General features: G+C 44.9%; 1 protein-coding gene across 7 annotated transcripts in view; it reads right to left on the minus strand.

Moving 5' to 3' along the window:
• Positions 1-19,001, minus strand: part of EZH1 (enhancer of zeste 1 polycomb repressive complex 2 subunit) — a 44,297-nt gene that overhangs the window by 3,397 nt on the left and 21,899 nt on the right. For 6 of the 7 annotated variants that reach the window (XM_039256821.1, XM_039256823.1, XM_039256822.1 and 3 more), the window contains 17 exons: positions 18,586-18,677; positions 17,856-17,976; positions 17,355-17,483; positions 15,182-15,301; positions 13,447-13,567; positions 12,256-12,432; positions 11,435-11,537; positions 10,776-10,939; positions 10,305-10,396; positions 6,494-6,674; positions 5,819-6,015; positions 4,238-4,329; positions 3,284-3,324; positions 2,666-2,791; positions 1,444-1,622; positions 829-924; positions 318-399 (listed from right to left, as the gene is read on the minus strand). In XM_039256821.1, the coding sequence (XP_039112752.1) occupies positions 318-399; positions 829-924; positions 1,444-1,622; positions 2,666-2,791; positions 3,284-3,324; positions 4,238-4,329; positions 5,819-6,015; positions 6,494-6,674; positions 10,305-10,396; positions 10,776-10,939; positions 11,435-11,537; positions 12,256-12,432; positions 13,447-13,567; positions 15,182-15,301; positions 17,355-17,483; positions 17,856-17,976; positions 18,586-18,590 (2,026 nt within the window). In that variant the 5' untranslated portion in view covers positions 18,591-18,677. The remainder of the gene's footprint in view (positions 1-317; positions 400-828; positions 925-1,443; positions 1,623-2,665; positions 2,792-3,283; positions 3,325-4,237; positions 4,330-5,818; positions 6,016-6,493; positions 6,675-10,304; positions 10,397-10,775; positions 10,940-11,434; positions 11,538-12,255; positions 12,433-13,446; positions 13,568-15,181; positions 15,302-17,354; positions 17,484-17,855; positions 17,977-18,585; positions 18,678-19,001) is intronic. The other variant, XM_039256826.1, reaches the window with a different exon arrangement.

Here is a 19,001-nt window from a genome sequence, read left to right on the forward strand (position 1 = left end):
CAGCCTCACGTGGGCACATTCCCTTTGGGCCCCCCCACTTTGCAGGAATTACGGATCTCCCCTTCCCATCTACTAGGTAGGAAGATGTCTCAGGTGTCAAGTGCTCAGTGATCCGATTATAAGCACAACCCAGAAATGTAGGTTCTCCCAAAGCAAGTAACCTGTCACTCATGGTGACTTGAAGTTCAACATCCTCACCTTCCTCTGTGCATCTATTGGGATAATCACAGCTCATTTGAACGTGGGCTATAGCAAGGGCAATCTGGTAGAAAGACCTGCCTGAGACCACCTTGGGCCAAGAGAAAGAGACTCCATACCATTGTTGAGGTTGAAGAGGAAGCTGGACATGTATTTGTCATAGACCTTTCCCCGTCGATCAGCCTCATCCTGAGAGATAAGCTGCAAAGATAGATAAGGAACAAACGGGAGGCTGGGAGGGGGATAAGGCTGTCTGCTCAGGGCGGGGTACCCTGCCCTCAGAAAGGACTGGGAGGGGGCACGGTCACACACACGTGCTTACGGAGTATCATGATGAGGGTGACAGGAGACAGAGCTCGAGTTACTGTATTCTAAGCCCCTCCAGGCTGCCCAGTATTAAGACTAAAGAGCGTTCCCCACCCACCCCCTTGCGTGGCCTGAGTTGGCAAAAACTTTAAGAGTGGTTTATCTCAGGATTGCAAACACTTCTGTGGGATCCCTCAAGAAGCCACACGGGAACTCAGCTGAGTTATTTAGAGACTAAGTCACAGAAGTCTGGCCCACAGAAAATCAGGGTTTCTCATCAGTATCTCCCCAGAAAGGAATGCGGTCCAAACCGATAGCACTCACCTCACCACAGTATTCAGAAATGAATTCGTTCTTTTGCACAGACTCCTTAATGAAGGTGCCCCATCCGGCCACATCTGAGGGGGCCAGCAGCAGGTGCTGGGGAAGAGGGAGTCAAACCTCAGACTACAGGGCATGTGTGAGTGGGTGGCGTGTGTCCTGGACCTGCATGTGTGTAGGGGGTGGGCAGGGTGGAAGAAACTAGTAACTGTTAAGAGGATCTGAAAACAGAAAAAGGTCTAAGCCATTCTGTTCTGGGGAGAGGAAAAACAGAAAAGGGAGGTGGGGAAAGGAAACATGACACCTCCTCCTCTAGGCCTGGGGACCTCCTGGACCTGAGTCACTAGGGATTCACCGCTACGGGTCAAGTACAAACAGACAACGTCAGTGATGTGTCCATCCTCTCTGCTCCTCTTAGTCTGGCCAGGTGGGGGTCACTTGCCTAACTCCTCACCGGGACAGCAAACTTGTTTTCATCTCAGTACATGTGTGTCTTTTAGGATTAGCAAGCCCTTTCATGTGGAAACCCCCTAAGGGACTGGTGGAAAGAAGCTGCTTGGGACTACTCAGTCTTTCCCCCTCCACCATCTGGCTCGCAGTCCCAAGAAAAGCCCTCACCTTCTTAAGGCCTCGCTGGATGCTGCAGTTTTTGCAGGAAACCACCTTGCAGTCCCAGTGCTCCGAGGCCCCACAGGTGAGGCACAGGTCGGGGTCGCACTCTCGCACTGCCAGGTAGCAGGGACACTGCTTGGTATTGCACTGGGTCTTACAGCGACAGCCAGGGAAACGATTCTGACCTGGGGAGGAGGGGGGATCAGGAAGAGAAGCAGATTAATGCTAGCGCTCAGGTCTGACTCAGAGGTCAGCAAAGAAGTAAACGTGATGTGTTCGAGGAGATCTGGCAAGTAGGAGAGACGCTTCCTTGCTTCATATAGTCAAAGTTGGGGTTTTTTTCTCCCCCACCAGAGAAAATGGAGTACCTCCCAAGATTCATGTCTGGGAGTCAAAAAAAAAAAAAAAAAAAAAAAAGGTTTGACTATGGAGATGTGTTTCCTAGAGATTCCTCAACAGTGCTCTCCCTCCCACTTGTTGGTGTAAATGGAAGGGAGGTGGTTAGGGGCCCAGAGAAAATGAAATCAGTGCTTTTCACTGGTAAATCATCACCATCAAAACAAGAATGATTTTGAGAACAAAATGCATCTGTTCTATGCCACCCTCCTCCACCCACTGCCCTCCCCGGCACAAGCACCCCTCTGCTGTGGCTAAGATTGATATCTGCTGTGGGCTAAGAGGTATTTCCAGCACAACTGCCTGGGCACCCAGTTCTGCAGGCTCTGGAGGCTGCCATCGAACTGCTCAGCCTTGAGCGGGGAAGGGCACAATGCGGTAAGAAGTCAAAGAGAAACACGTTTAGCCTTTATCTTACTTCTGCTGGCATCCAGGCTGACCTGATGGTAAAACTCCGGCTACTAAACTAAAATAGGCATGTGCAGTATTGTAACCTGTACACGTTGTAAAACATCATCCTAGAAAGGATGTCTGATGGCGTGTTAAAGAAAAAGATTCCCGTGTTTCTTAATTCTTCCCTGAAAGGTAAAGATGGGAACGTTCCTGATTTCTGTGTAACTACTGCTTTTAGAATCAAACACCTAAGGGTGTTTCAAACAATGACTTTTCCAGATATTAAGTATCTTGTTTCCTCTCCAGAATGCTTAGAGCACAAAAGAGAGGACATCAGAAGGCCCAGGGGCGGCAAGGGGCGTGGGCTGGGAGGGAAACCTGGGGTGCACGGTGGCCGGCTGTTTCGGGAGGACCACAGGGGAAGAGAGTGGAACCTTACAGTCTGGGTTACACTGGCAGAACTTCTCACAGAAATTCTGCGTCATGATGCAGGGGCAGGTGCTGTCACAGGGGCGGTCTGGATGGTCACAGGGCTGGTAGTTATACACTTGAGTGGAAGAGTTATCTAGGAGAGAAAAGAGGAGACCAGGACACTGCTGTGCCCGGGCCCCTTCGCCACCCTCCCTCCCACCTTCCCGATCGCCTTGACTGGAAGAGGCTGTCCCAGCCATGATCCTGGACAAGCAGTTAGCACCTGAAGTGAGAAGCCATCAGAGATGACGGTCGTTTGTCAGCTACAGTGGGGTGATTTGCCTCGTGGGGAGAGTGTGGAAACGGTTCGGGACTACAGGGCAGCCATTCCAAACATTAAACAAAGTCTGGAACCTGGCGGATGGCGCACTAAGAAAGTCAGAGACCACAAGGCTCATAACTCTACCTCCTAAGAGGTGCGCTCAGCTGCAGTAAGGAGCTGAGCTGTTTTCAGCTGCTGCAGAGAGATCTGCCTTCTGCGGAAGTGGTACAGGGTCAACAAACGCGGCTGTAGGTGGGGCAGGCGGATGACCACAGGGGTGAGACCTCGCGCTGAACTGCCGACGGGCGCCCTGGTGCAGCTTACCTTTCTTCAGCTGAATTTTCCTGCAGTGGGCAGCCCACAACCTGAAAAAGAGACGGGTGGGCCTGGGTCATGGCTCTGGGGAAGTCTGCAGACTTGGGTAAATAACAATGTGGCCTGCTCTGCGGGACTGTGGTTTGGTCACTGGGAGTATCCTCCCCAGATCCTTTCACAAGAGGCCCCTATCCCACTACATGGACGCCAGAGTTCATCTGGAGTCCAGCTGGTCTATGCTTCAAGATTTAAATATAAACAAACAAAAAGATGCATAAAAACATGAAACCCAACCCTCTGGGTCTATTATGATGTTATTGTTTCTCCCTCGCCCCCCTCCCTCCCTCGTTCTCTTTGGGGAGGTGGAGATGTGGAAGAATTGCAGGATGGGGAGGTGGGAACTTTTCAGGAATCTGCTGAGTGAACGAACCAACAGTGAGAAGCCACGGGGACTTCCTTCTATATCTAGAATTGGTGTCAGTTCCTTCCTTGAGTAGGTGATAGTCATTAGGGAACCGAGGCAGGCAGAATGTTGAATTAAAAAAAAAAAACACACACACACAAAAAATCCTTCCAAATCTAAGCAAAGGCTAGCTAAAAGACGGTGTTATTATGCAACTTAGAAAAACAATACAAGTGCCAAAGGAAAAACTCTGATCAGAGTTGAGAAGTGGGAACAGTGGTCACTAACCACCCAATGAGGAGAAATGACCTCAGGTGGAGGTCATGAGGCCAGCTCTCAACCCTACTGGCCGGGAGCTTCAAGGCACGGCAGACAGTTATCTCCCAGGCCACAGCATCTAGGGACAGGAGAAGGAAGGGCTGGTCCAAGGCACAGACCCACAGGGAGCACTGAGAGGGCTGGCCCTCAGTTGTGCAATCCTAAACTCGAGAGGGAGGCAGCTGGGAAGTCCAAGGGAGGTCAGAGCATGGGGAACAGAAAGTCCTTTGTCCAACCCTTGCCTGTGCTTTCTTTTCTTCTTCTGCGACGGGTTCATGAGCTCATCTGTAGGCAGCTTCAGGATAAGTGATTCTTTGACTGCGAACTGAAAGACCTGGAAGAGAAATCCCACAGGACCTGTCACTCCTTCTTGAGCCAGGTGGTCAGAGAGGTAAGCCAGCCAGGCGCTGGGCTTGGGAGCATTCTGGAGAGCTCGAGGGCGGTTGACTGAGCATCTCTTCACTCGGTGGCAGTGGGGGGTGGGGGTGAGGGGACTGGAGTGGCACTGAGATAATACACCATTAGCCCTGGCATCAATTCTCAACTATTTATCCTGACTCTAGAAAAGAGAAATACTGAGCACAGTTACAGCTCTCCTGATCAGTAGCTTTCATCTACACCTCTGCCTACGGAGCCCTGAGTGGAATGATTCTTTCCAATGCTATCTGTCTCTTCTGAGGAAGGGCAACTTTGGGTCCCTTGTGTAACTGAGTGTAAGAGAGGACAGGAGCGGTATCACTTGGCTAACCACTAGCTCCCTCTGTTGGTATGAAGAGGCCAGACTCTTGTCTATTTCCATAGGCCAGCATTTCTGGAAGGCTGGTTCCCTTGCAACGTGCTTCTTTCCTAATAGCGTTCATTTTTTTGGCTTTTTTTCTTTTCCTTTTCGGCTCTAGGCCCTCTGGAGATTCTGTGAAAACTACAAATCTTCTTCTAAGGAAAATACACGCAAAACTGTTTTGCCCACAATTCTGTAGATTTTCAGGTGAAGAACGTGTGCCTCATGGAAACAGGTATATGAGCTCCAAAATGAAAGCAAAGGGCACTTCCACTCATGGTTCCAGCACGTGTTCTAAGGAGCGGCATCAGGAGGAAGAGGCCTCAGAGATGCCTCCCAGAGTTAGGGAGCCAAGCAGCAGGGCTCCGCTCGGGTGTTCCTTTCCTGTTGGGCGGATCGGCCCTAACACCTGACTGCTCCCTGAACCCTGTTCTTCAGTCTGTCTTCTCACCACAGTTGGGCGGAGACTGACGGGGACATCAGGTCCCACTGCCTCCAGAGCATCGGTGGCTGCTATCAAATGGTGATTCCAGTCATGGCATGAGTGAGGAGGGCGAGGTCCAGGCCCAGCTACTGGGGGCAGCAATTAGAAGAGTTAGCGATAGAACATCTGAGAAGAAAGCAACCAAGGGGACTGACAGAGGGGGTGGTGGCGGCAGCTGCAGAAGCACAAGCAGGCCAGAGGAGAAGGGGGTCCCTTCGAGGAAAGGAGTACACATTTAGAAAGAAAGGCAGGAACCGAAAACAAAGAACAGCAACAAAAAAAGCTAAGAGAGGGCAGAAACACCCAGAAGAGTCAGATAGCAGCTAGAGACAGAAATAAGAATTCAACAGGAGGAAAGCGGATCCCCAAGCACTGCCAGGCTGGCATCTGCAGAAGGTGCCATGTTTGGGGAACCCACCTCGTGGCCCAGAAGCACCTGCTCATGAAGGACTGAGGCTAAGATGGTTCCTATTGAGACAGACCACAAAAGAGGGCAAAAGGGCTGACCGAGCAGTGGATGAGAGGAGGGCCCTGCCTGTCGCGGCTGCTCTCCAAGAGTACCTGCTTGCACGTCTTAGTCCCCAGAAGTCTGGCTATGGAGCAGAAGTTGTTGAAGTAGGTGCCATGAAAGACTCGAAAGAGAGATTCCTCAGCCCCGGTCCATTCCACGGGCTCCGAGGGTGCTTCCACCATGCAGAGCTGAGGGGGCGCTGGACTAGCCTTCTGCTTTGTGGGGGTCTGGCAGCGAGAGTTGGCCTCTAAGGGAGGAGGAGATACAAGCAACAGGAGGAGAGAGAATGTAGTTGTCATCAGGCGTTTGCCACACACTCTGAAGTACATCATTCTGCTTTACAAGGCAGAATAGTTAGGAACCAAAATAACCCTGTCTCGACAGGCGACAGGCGAAGCTATAAAAAGAACTAACCATTTTTAGGGGTGCCTGGGTAGCTCAACTTGTTAAGTATCCAACCCTTGATTTCGGTTCAGGTCATGATCTCACGGTTCGAGAGTTCAACCCTTGCATCAGGCTCTGCACTGAGAATGTGGAGCCTGTTTGGGATTCTCTCTCTCTCTCTGTGCCCCTCCCCACCTCTCTCTTAAAATAAATAAATAAACTTTAAAAAAATAAAAGAACTAACCATGTTAAACAAGTAGTAACGTTAAGTGTTAGGCAGTGATCTTGAGTTTCCCAGAGGCCTTGCATGGGAAGAAAAGATCGCTTTCTGTTCAGTGTACCTGAAGAACTGGAGGCCCAGTCATTGCCTGTATCCCTGTCACTGTCCCCTTCTTTAGTCTCAGCCACAGCAGAGGCTGAAGTGTTGGAGCAGGAAGCACTGCCCATGTGGTGCCTTCGCCGGCGACGCCCGGAGCACTTGGAGCGAGGGTTGTGGAGCATGGCGTACTCCTTCGCTCCTTCCTGCAATGGACATGTTATAGGTGGGAGACAGGAACAGGCCCAGGGTCACCATATTGACCCCATCATCACAGACCCCCTTCTTCAACACTTGTGCTCACGTGCAATGACACTATGTTCTGCTCTGTGCCATGTGAGCATGACTACATAAAAGCTGCCTAACCAACATCCTAAAACTTACACATTTATACCTCTTCACGGAAGAGCTGCCTCGTAAAGTAATATTAAAACGGATATAGTCTGTGCATCTTCAGCTTTCCAGAGAGTAGTGTCTAAAACTCATTTGCATGTTAGCTATTTGGATTGAGAACACATTCTCCTGTAGAAAAGGAAACGAGGTTCAGAGAGGGGAAGGGACCTGCTTGAGCGTATGTAGCTAACTGTTCCAAAATGGGAAAAAGAATGAGGGTTCCCCAGGCCCAGGCCACACTGTTCTTTTCATTCTACTTGCACCACTTCTGTTTCGATAATAAAATATGTAGTCTCTAAATTTGTACAATATCACTACTTACTTCTCCCAAATCAGTTTATTAGACTTGGAAGGATACTGTTTCATTACTTTATAGCTATGCTTTATTTAAAAAAAAAAAAAAAGACCAAATAATTATCACACAGACTGATCATCTACCTTCTCATCAGACTTGGTTCCCGAACACTTCTAGCTGTTTCTGAAAACTAAATCTACATGTGAAGGATAAAGATTTACTAAGGATATTCAGACTAATATCCTGTAGGCCCTAAAGGAAAGTCCAAAAGTGAAGTTTTAAAATTAATTGAGTGTGATATCATGTGCTCGACCTACAATGTGACACACACAGCATCACTTACAATGTATTTGTGCTCAAAAGATTTAACATAAATGTAACTAAGGGTCCAGAGCTAATTCGAGTTCATGGGAAATAGAGAATAAAGAAAGAAGTTCAATAACACCAGGAGAAAACAACAAACAAATCCAAAATAGGGGCAGTATCCTACAGGACAATGAGCCTGGATTTTTCAAAAAGAAAAAAAAATGGTGTGATTACCTGACATTAAAGGAGACTGAAAAGACATAACCAAATATGATGGTTGGATGATTTTGTTTAAAAAAAAATGGGGCGCCTGGGTGGCTTAGTCGGTTAAGCGTCCGACTTTCGCTTAGGTCATGATCTCGCGGTTCGTGGGTTCGAGCCCCGCGTCGGGCTCTGTGCTGACTGCCAGCTCAGAGCCTGGAGCCTGTTTCAGTCTGTGACTCCCTCTCTCTCTGACCCTCCCCTGCTCATGCTGTCTCTCTCTCTCTCTCCTAGAAATAAATAAAAAAACATTAAAAAAAAAAAAAACCCAGCTACTCTTGGTACAGCTGAAAAAATTTAAACATGGAATGGACAGATGATACTATGAAATTCTTCTGAATTTTCTTAGGTGTAATAATGTGGTTATATAAGAGAACATCTGTATTTTTAGGAAGTGCATGTTGAAATACTTAGCAAACAAGTATCTCAATGTCTGCAACTTATTTTCAAATTGCTCACCAAAAGATATGCATACACAAATAGAGGGACAAAGCAAATATGGAAAAAATGTCATTAAATCTAAGAAGGTATCTTTCACCTACTTTCCATGATTGAGAATGTTCTTAGTAAAATGTCTGAGGGACAAATAGCCCAGTATTGTATTTGAAAAATGCACTGATTTCTAAAAAGCAATAAAAGAAAAACTGCACAGACATGTCTTTAAGTTAAACACACAGACATACATTTTGGGCACTGACAACATCTTTGTGAAACATGTACAGGGTTTCAGGGTAATTGCTGTGAAGAGGACAAAATCCATTCAGTTATATAAATGCTGGTGTTGAGGCGCCTGGGTGGCTCAGTTGGTTGAACCTCTGACTTCAGCTCAGGTCATGATCTTAAGGTTTGTGGGTTTGAGACCCATGTGGGCTCTGTGCTGACAGCTCAGAGCCTGGAATCTGCTTCAAATTCTGTGTCTCCCTCTCTCTCTGCTCCTCCCCCACTTGGACTGTGTGTGTGTGTGTGTGTGTGTGTGTGTGTGTGTGTGTGTGTTTCTCAAAAAAAAAAAAAAACATTAAAAAGAAATGAAAGTAAGGGGCACCTGGGTGGCTCAGTCAGTTAAGCATCTGACTTTGGCTTAGGTCTTGATCTCATGGCTCTTGCGTTCAAGCCCCATGTCAGGCTCTGTGTTGACAGCTCAGAGCCTGGAGCCTACTTCAGATTCTGTGTCTCCGTTTCTCTCTGCCCTGTCCCTGCTCACATTGACTCACTCTCACTCTCTCACACACAAAAATAAACATTAAAAAAAAACCCACTCTTTAAAAAAAAAATAAATGAAAATAAAAAAATAAATGGTGGTGTTGATTTAACACAGTGTAATTTTTTAAAATTTTTTAAAGTAACTGAAAAAGCATGGACTATGGAGCTAGACCAGAGCTTTAATTTCATTATTGCCAAACCACTGACATATTAACAAACTTTGGACAAAATATGTAGCTCTATAACCCATAGTTTCTCCCCCTCAGGATGTTGTCATAAGCATGAATGTAAGACAATATACGTTAAGGGCCAGCATGGCACTTGGCACACAGGAAGGAGTCAACCCATAGGGGAAAAAAATAAATCAGAGAAAGTCTATTCTTTTGCTATTATCATAATGGCTCACTTTCCAGATGTATACCCAGTGGCACTTTCTTTTTCCTTTTTTATTTTTTTTAAATGTTTGTTTATTTTTGAGAGAGAGACAGAGAACAAGCAGGGGAGGGCCAGAGAGACGAAGACACAGCATCTGAACCAGGCTCCAGGCTCTGAGCTGTCAGCACACAGCCCGACTCGGGCCCGAACCCAGGAACCACGAGATCATGACCTGAGCCGCAATTGGAGGCTCAACAGACTGAGCCAGCCAGGCGCCCCCCAGTGGTACTTCCTACCATCTTTTCTAAAGATCCCACTAAAGATGGTCCCAAAGGCACCTGGCTCTATAACCTAATTTTAATTGGTAGCAGAAATTTAATTAAGGCAATTTATTCTTTACCTAGACTCACTGTAGTGTGTAGAAAGCAAAACTGTGTCTTTGGCTGGTCCAAGTGAACCTATTCCCTTCTAGTTCTAAGTGTACTGCCTTGACACATGAATGCAGGAGAATTTATGACGCCGCACAAAGCCTGTCCATCAGGGAAGGGTCCATCTGGCTGTTTACCTTACAGTAAGACACGGGTGCTTTCATGTGTTATTTCTTGTACGTTTATATGCATAAAAGAAAACAGCAAAGAAAATGCTGTCACACACACACCTGCCCTCCTCACTCTACAAGACTAACATCATAGTCCTTCATATCTCGGAGCTACTTAAGAACAGAAGGCATATTTTATTTGTGCTTTGTGACCCCCAGAGTGCTACCTATTGGCTTATCTGGTTTGTATTCCCAGGAGCAGAAAACGGAAGGGCCATTTCCTGCTCATTTTTCAACAGAGTTAACGAAGGCAGCACAGTTTAAGAACATACTAGCAAGGGGTGACTGGCTGATTTGGTTGGCAGAGCATGTGACTCTTGATCCTGGGGCCATAAGTTGGAGTCCCAGGTTGGTTGTAGAGATTAGTTAAATAAATAAAACTTTAAAAAAAAAAAAAAAAGAACATACCAGCAAAAGGAAGCAGTCTGTGCCACATGGTTCTGGCTCAATCTTGATCTCTTTGTTCTTGCGTTTATAGACATTAGGGGTGGCATGAAAAGCTGGAAAACATAAAACTGTCCTGTTTCCAATGGTCCTCCCACTCGGCAGGATGGGGAAGAACAAAACTGAATTAGGGAGCTGCCATGGGAAAATTGAGATATAAACAGCTACCTTCGGGGTGCACAAAATTTAATCGTTTCTGACATCAACACAACCCTTTCAAAGCTAACAGGTACTCAGGGACGCGTGTGCTGCTGGTTATTCTGTCCTGACCACACAAAGTCACTGCACCACCATGGAACAAGTGAATATAGAACCTGCCCTCTGTAAAAGTAGTGTCAGGACAGAAGCCGGAAACTCCGTATGATTAAAATAAACAGAAGGACGTGGTGGTTGGGGATGGAGGACGGGAAAGTATTTCAGAGCAGCTCCACTCACGGTGAAGGAAGCAATCGTATTTGAAGCAACGTCGACAAAAAAGTGTGTGGAAGGAGTGCAGAGATTGCTCCCGCTGCACGGACTTGGCGTTGGGGCCGTCGATGTTGGGGGTGCACTGAGGGGGAAGCGCGTTGGGGTCAGACATCTCCGTCAGCTCCCGGTACCTATTTTTAAAAAGAGAGATGAGAATTCCTTCCAAGGAAACACCTCCACTGAGAAAGTACTGACCACGCACTGACAGCCACCCAGGTACAGTCGGCCAAGGGGGCATGGGTGTCCTTTATGGGGCCTGCTGATGGCAGAACGGCGTACACCTAAGTGTGTGCACCACTGCACCCGTGCTGGGCCGGGGACATGTTTGCAACCAAAGAGAGAGACAGATTTGGGAAGTATGGTGCTGGAGTAACTCTCCAGACAGATGCAGAATTTCAGAAGTTCACTGCTCAAACTTACTGCAAATCCAGCAAACAAGGCCCTTTAATATGGGAATGGGTAAGCAAATGAAGCAGGAAATAATCGGAAGTACGAGCAAATCATAGCACATTTACCAGAAACACGGTTTTTTATAAACATAAAACATGTTGGTTAGCCAAATTTAGGCTTGAATAAAAGTTTTGCCTGAGCGCTCTACGTGGCCTAAGTGGAACGGCCTTCCCTACCTCTCCTTCATGTCATCCGGGACACCGTTCTCAGGGAACATTGAGGCAATTGCACTGAAGATCATGTCGTTTGGGAACTGTTTCTTGGAACTCTTTTTGTTGCCTGAATTGGAAATGACAGAGAGCTCCTGAGCTATAATCAGAGGATGCAGACAAAGCTGTTTGGGCATTTTCCCTTTTGTTACAGCATTTTGATTAGAGCTGCTAAGCTAACCCAACCACGGACTGTTTAGGAACACATAAAGAAAGTCAATGCTATCTAGACTTGCCTAATAGGTTACTAGTAACAAGGAAATCAGAGTCCTCTATACATTAATGACAAAATCCACAGTCCAAGATATTAACAACATGGAAAAATGCTTATGATAGAAGATCAAATAAAAAGGGATACAAAATTGTGTATGTGTGTATATCTGTGGCATAATCCCATTTCACATAATGCATATAAAACATGCTGACTTATACATATACTTTTTTTATTCTATACATACTTTTAAAAACTTGAGATGTAGTTGGAGTACAACATTATATTCATTTCGGGTATGTGTATGTGTATATTTTGTGTATCCACACGCAGACCCACCCCCACACACACATTTTTTAGATCTAGAAGAAAATATTAATGCTGGTTATTCCTAGGTAGTAAAATTACGTGATAATTATATTTTCTTCTTTATAACTTTACATGTCTCCCAAACACACTACTCTTGTTTCCTTCAGAGCGAACCAAATGAGAAGCACCAGCAGCCTTTAAAAATCAACAAACCTTTCTGTTTCTCCCTTCTTCCCTCTCCCTGTCACTTTCAAAATAGAATATGTACCTTCAAGAGCATGTCGTTTTCTCTTTCTCGTTACTGGCAGATCTTCTTTGCTCTCATCTTGCTTTCCATCTGAGGTGTCATTGTGCCCTTCCTCCTCTTCATCTGAGTATTGATTCAGAGCATCTACCAACTCCAGGAAAACAGCATCACTAATCAGGACAGATCCAGGGATCATCTCTAAAACGTAAAGATTTGACGGATGAGCAGTGGTCATTTGATGCTCCCTTAGTCCTCCTAGGAAGGTTTTCTTGTCTTCACTCCTGAGGTGTGACTCACGTTATATAACCTAGGTACATTTTTATATGAACAGTCAGGAAATTACAATATGTGGATTGGCTCTTACAGCTGCAACAACTGAGCTGGTTACACTGGGAAATCCAGTTATATAGGCTTTACTCTAACTGGGATAGTTCACTTCCTCAGTCACAGATCAACCTGTATTTATGGTCCAAAATCCCACAAAAGTGTATAAACAATACAAGTGGAACAGGGAAAGAATGATAACATGAAAATGTACTTGGTTTTGCTGCTGATAAGATGCTAGTGACTTCTCTGAACCAAAAGACAGAATTATCTTCTTAAAATCACATTATATGGGGTTACACCACAACTTAGGATAAAGTCTTTGAACACGAGGGGGCGCAGTAGATAAATAATGCATTTTCAACAGTACAACTGTCAAAAGAGCTGGTGAGGCCATTGGTCGGCAAAGTCCTGGGGAGTCTCTCCCCATCTTCCCACTTCTTACACATTGGCAGCCTTTTCTGGAACTACAACTAAATCCAAATGACTCGCTTTTAGGAAAGTCAGAATATTATAGCCAATTTCTGGGAGACCCAGGATATATCTGGATCAAAGTAGGACAGAGATTATGTTCGTTGCCATTCTCAGAGAAAGAGAAAGGAAGAACAAAATGGCTTTGGGTGGATTTATGGAAAACTCCTAATATCATACTTATCTGTGCACTAAACTTTCTCCCCGGCCACGGATTACTACATATATAAAATCCTTTTATGTCACAACTCTTAAAATTTAACTGGGGGCATCTTTAATAGAAAATTTTTACTCCCAGACAACGAAACATTCTTCAGTGTGTACACCGTGAGCAGCAGACAAGAGCGAGATGATGATGTACCGAAGAAGGGGCATCATTTTAATCATGTTTTCTCCCAAAGAGCCCAGCACCGCTACCTTCTTCACCGTGGACTTTCCCGTCATAGTTATTGATGAGCTCCTCAATGAAAGTCTCATCTTCTTCTTTCACCTCATCTCCCATGTAGGGAATATTGCACAAAACTGTCTCATCTTCTACCTGAAATCAAACCAGATGTGATTCATTCCATGAATCCACCAGGCATCTCCTCTTTCCTGTTGAACAGAATCATGGCTGGGCCTTTTTTGCTGCTTGAATTTCCTGAAAACACCTTTGGTTACAGTGTTTCCTGCATTTCTAAAGGCTGGCCATTTTGTGTTGCCACCAAAACTTCAAATGGAAGGGGGCAATGCTCTTCTTAGGGGAAAAAAATCAGTTTAACTACTTGAGGATATTAACTACCAACTGTTTAGCCTAGTACTAACAATGAAATTTCCACCAACATGTAGAAATTGACAGCACATTTATTTTTCACAGGGATTCCACATATTATCTAATTTTATCTATCAAATATCATTGTAAAATAGGTATAGATATCACTTAAACAATAGTCTAAAAAGCCTTCAGTTCCAATTCTTCTCATAAGTAGAGATACATAAATGAAAAGGAAGGCTTCCAAGAGTATAACTGGAATATTCAGAACGGAACCTGGGCAACCCTACAGTTTCTGGACAGTCTCTTATACAAACTAAGACGAACCTCCCATAATCGTTAATAAAAAATTATGATTATAACTCAGGTCGATCATACTCAAAGGGAAGCTAAACTCAGCTGCAGTATGAGCTATGAATATTTCCTAGCTAAAGAAAATACTAATGGATTTTTGTATTGTTGTTTTTCAGCAGAAAACGTGGTCATTCTTAATTCCCCAAGTATTAAGTGAAATTACCCCAAAGTTTTATTCTAAGAGAGGATTCCCTTCTGTAAACCTATATCCTATTCCAGTGAGGAGAACTGCTGTCACCCAGCAGATGATAAGCAATGGCAGTATTTAGAGGACTGATTATCAGAACCAAAGCTAATCCGAATAGGAGTCAGCATAAAGGCCCAGATGAAAGGCTCTTGAATCCAAGTGCACCTCTATTATCTCAGTTGCTTTCACAGCATCTTGCCTTTAGGGGATTCAGAAAAGATTGCTCCATCAGCAGGGAGATGTCAACCTGCTTAAGGCTCAAGTGTCTGATTTAGACTGCATTTAACTGCATATGCTAAAAAACTAGGCCAAAGTAGTAAGGGAAAACTGGAGTCTTGCCCAGTCTCATTCATTCAAAAAAGAATCAGCATTGGGGTGCCTGGGTGGCTCAGTCAATTAAGTGTCCAACTCTTGATCTCGGCTCAGGTCATGATCTCAACAGTTTGTGGGAGTGAGCCCCTCATTGGACTCTGCGCTGACAATGTGGTGGCTGCTTGGGATTCTCTCTCTCCTCTCTCTCTGCCCCTTCCCAGCTCACATGCTCTGTCTCTGTCTCTGTCTCTCTCTCTCTCAAAATAAATACATCTTAAAAAAAAAAAAAAAAAAGAAAAGAGCTAGCATCAATTCAGAAGGACACTTCGGAGAGCACAAAATCTAATGAGTTAGAATAACATGTGCTATATGTATGTATTATGTGTGTGTGGAGAGAGAGAGTAAATAAATGATAAAAACAGCCCGCCCTGCATGCCCAAGCTTTGTGAAGTACAATCTGACAATCTTTACCCTAAGAAGAGTGCCAGCATACCAACAGAGGATAATCATACAGTTTACACCATCACCACACGGCGTTTAATACATACCATAAAGTTCTGCTGGAGAGGGGACCAGGAATACATGATGGGAACCAAGGCAACTGTGTTCAGAGACCTCATTAGCATATGTTGGCTTGCAAATCCTGGGAAAATGCTCTCTATGGTACACTGAAATATAAACAAAGACATGGAGAGGGAAAGGCAAGCACATGACCCAAGAGAACTGTAGTGGGGCACCTGGGTGGCTCAGTCTGTTAAGTGTCCGGCCCCTGATTTGGGCTCAGGTCATGATCTCAGGGTTCATGGGATCAAGTCCTGCATCGCGCTCTGCACCGACAATACAGAGCCTGCTTAGGATTCTCTCTCTTCTCTCTCTCTGCTCCTCCCCCACTTGTACTCTCTCTCTCTCTCAAAATAAATAATCTTTAAAAAATTTTTTTGAAATTTTAAAAAAATTAAAAAGAGAACTGTAGTTTCCTTCCAGAATGGTCCCAGTAGTCTTCTAATTCTTGCAAATTAATAGGCTGAGGGTTTTGTAACAATCAGCTCCTAAAAAAGGAACCACTGGACTATAAAGCTGTAGAAACTGTCTCTTATTCATCTTTGCATCATCTACAGACTCCAGCACGGTGCCTCTCACACCCAACTGGTGTTTATTTCAATGTAAAATTGCTGATCTCCTTGGGCTGTCCACAACAGCAAAAGGCCTCTGAAAGTCCTAGGAGATGAAGAAGTTTTCCTGAGGAGCCAAACTTTAAGACAGTTGGCCTCAACTTGGCTGCAGAGGAGATGGAGACAGTAGGGGGCGAGCAAAGCAGTATAGAAATTAGAGTCATATTCTGCTTTGGAGAAGAAAATTGCTCTCAGTACACTATCCACTTTTTATAGCTTAAAAATATTATCTTTTTAGAGCACCTGGGTGGCTCAGTCGTGATCTGAGCATCTGACTCTTGATTTCAGCTAAGGTCGTGATCTCATGGTTCGTGAGTTCAAGCCCTGAGTTGGGCTCCTTGCTGACAGTGCAGAGCCTGTTTGGGTCTCTCCCCCTCCCCCCCTCCCCCCGCCTCTGTCCTCTGTGCCTCCCCTGCTCAAACATGCACACACACATTGTTTCTCTTCCTCACTCTCAAAATAAACAAATAAACTTAAAAAAAGAGAGAGAGAGATTTATTTAAAAAATATTATCTCTTTAAGAAACAAGAATGATTTGGGGCGCCTGGGTGGCTTAGTCGGTTAAGCGTCCGACTTTCGCTTAGGTCATGATCTCGCGGTTCGTGGGTTCGAGCCCCGCGTCGGGCTCTGTGCTGACTACCAGCTCAGAGCCTGGAGCCTGATTCAGAATCTGTGTCTCCCTCTCTCTCTGACCCTCCCCTGCTCATGCTGTCTCTCTCTCTCTCTCTCTCTCTCTCCTAGAAATAAATAAAACATTTAAAAAAAAAAAAAAGAAACAAGAATGATTTTAGATTTACAACAAGGAATATTCCTTTGACCAATATATTCCTGCCCATTATCCTGGGTCCTCCCTTCTAATATCAAAGCACCAAAGGTGCCAAACAAGGCACAGGGAAGTTTGTTTTGAAGCTCCTACACAGAGCCCAGGAAAGTAGACACTGTTTAATTTTTCTATTAAAAAACAAACAAACAAACAAAAAAACCCCACATACACACAAAGGGGCACTTGGTGGCTGAGTTGGTTGAGCATCTGACTTTGGCTCAGGGAATGATCTCACAGCTCCTGAGTTCAAGCCAGCCCCACACATTGAGCTCTCTGCTGTCAGCCTGTCAGCACAGAGCCTGCTTCGGATCCTCTGTCCCCCTCTCTCTGCCCCTCCCCTGACTGTACTCTCTCAAAGATAAATATTTAAAACACACACACACACACAAAACACTCAGGGGGCCTGGCTGGCTCACTCAGAATAGTCTTTGTTTATTGATCTTGGGGTTGTGAGTCCAAGCCCCATGTTAGAAATAGAGATTACTTAAAGATAAAATCTTAAAATAAAATCCTCATTATTATACCCATCAACTGCAGAGAGTAATAGGTGAATAAGCTATTCTTTAAATTCAGATTTACCATCCCAGTTATTCATAGTTGACTATAGTATAACTGTATCCATTATCCTTACTTATTTTCTAATAAGTCACAAATACAGAAAACAAACAAACAAACAAACTCAAGTCCAAGGAAACAAAGAAGCTGAGCTTAGACACCTGGAAGTACCTTTTTGAGAAAAGGATGCCCGCTCACAGGCTTCATCAACTGCACAGGTTGGACACGAAGCTTCTTCCATTCTTCATTGAGGATCTGGGTTTTTTCCTGAACTTTTGCAAAATTTGCTACATACAGAGCCTAGAAAACCCAAAGGAACAATGGTTAGGATTTCAATAGAAGAGTTTTTAAAAGCCCAGCCTGGGGAGCCTGGGTGGTTCAGTCGGTTAAGCATTGGACTTCGGCTTAGGTCATGATCTCACAGTTCGTGAGTTCAAGCCCCGAGTTGGACTCTGCGCTAACAGCGTAGAACCTGGAGCCTGTTTTGGATTCTGTGTCTCCCCTCTCTCTGCCCCTCCCCACTCACCTCTGTCTCTTTCAAAAAAAAACATTTAAAAAAATTAAAAAGCCCAGCCTTCCACATCAGATCAGTATATTAAAATAGATAACCTGGTGCTCACTTCGGCAGCACATATAAAATAGATAACCCGTCACGCAGAAGCTGGTTTTTACCTTCGCGCCCATATTTGCCTGAAGCCGTTTCAGTTGTCGGAGTCGCATGTATTCAGATTTAACTTTTCTTTTCCAGTAAGTGATACATTTGGACGTTGGGGGGTTTGGCATATCCATTTTGCTGTAATCCAAGAAGAGTCAGAGATGAGAAATAGCATCTTACTGCCTGGAAATGAAGAATGCCTCAAACTCAAATCAACATGGTCAGTCTTGCTTCCCTTCCCACGGGATTATTCATAAAAACACAGTTTAAAGAACCCAATCTGTGAGCTCAACAAAAGGTTTCAATTAAAAATAAAAAAAGGTTTCAACCAGAAGTTCCTGTTCTGATCACCAAAAAGCTCAGCCTCTGTCCTCCTGTGGCACCTTGTTTTTAATTCAGTACTCAGGAAGTTCTCTCACGGGTCTGTGGGGATGCGTATTCCTTGGTAATTTGGAAGCCTACTCAATACCTTGTCTAAGAGAAATGTTCTGCAAGAACCAATACCAAAGAGCTTCAGGGAGATCCACCCACACTACAAAACTGTACCTGTCAAACCGTCTCAACCCACCACATGCCTAGCAATAAAGGTAGGATAGACAGAACAATTGCATAATATCATCTCCAAGCCAACAGCAAGACACACAGAAATAGAACAATGCTAATCACTTTCTTATTGAGTGGAGGGGGGGGGTTTGAATTAAGGTTCAAAGATCTAAGGAAGTACTTACTGTAACATACTCTACCCACCTCATAGAATGCAAGCGGAAGTGTCTGGTTTTATAACGTGCCTTCTGGTCTTCAGAGGGATGGCAAGTCACTAAGGCAAAATGAATGTTGAGCTTTTCAAAAGAGAACAGACAGTGGTTTTAAGTCAATGGAGCATATTTAGACCCTGATACCCTACATAGGATGCTCACCCAGAACTATGAAGGCTTCAGGGTTTCTGCAACACCTATTTCTGCAGGGAAGTCAGGCCCCGGTCATACTGGATGCCATTTGCTCTTTATTATTAAATTCCAGTCTTCCAGACATGTGTGCAAATTTATTCTCACAACTGCACAATCCAGTTCACTGCTTCTGCTTTTTCTGAACTAATTTCTAGGCTCAGCCAGCAGACTCATCAATTGTTTCAGAGAAAGAACAAATACTAAGTCCATGTGAAA

Source organism: Hyaena hyaena, unplaced genomic scaffold, assembly GCF_003009895.1.
Source record: "Hyaena hyaena isolate Hyena2069 unplaced genomic scaffold, ASM300989v1 scaffold_589, whole genome shotgun sequence".
NCBI lineage: Eukaryota > Metazoa > Chordata > Mammalia > Carnivora > Hyaenidae > Hyaena > Hyaena hyaena.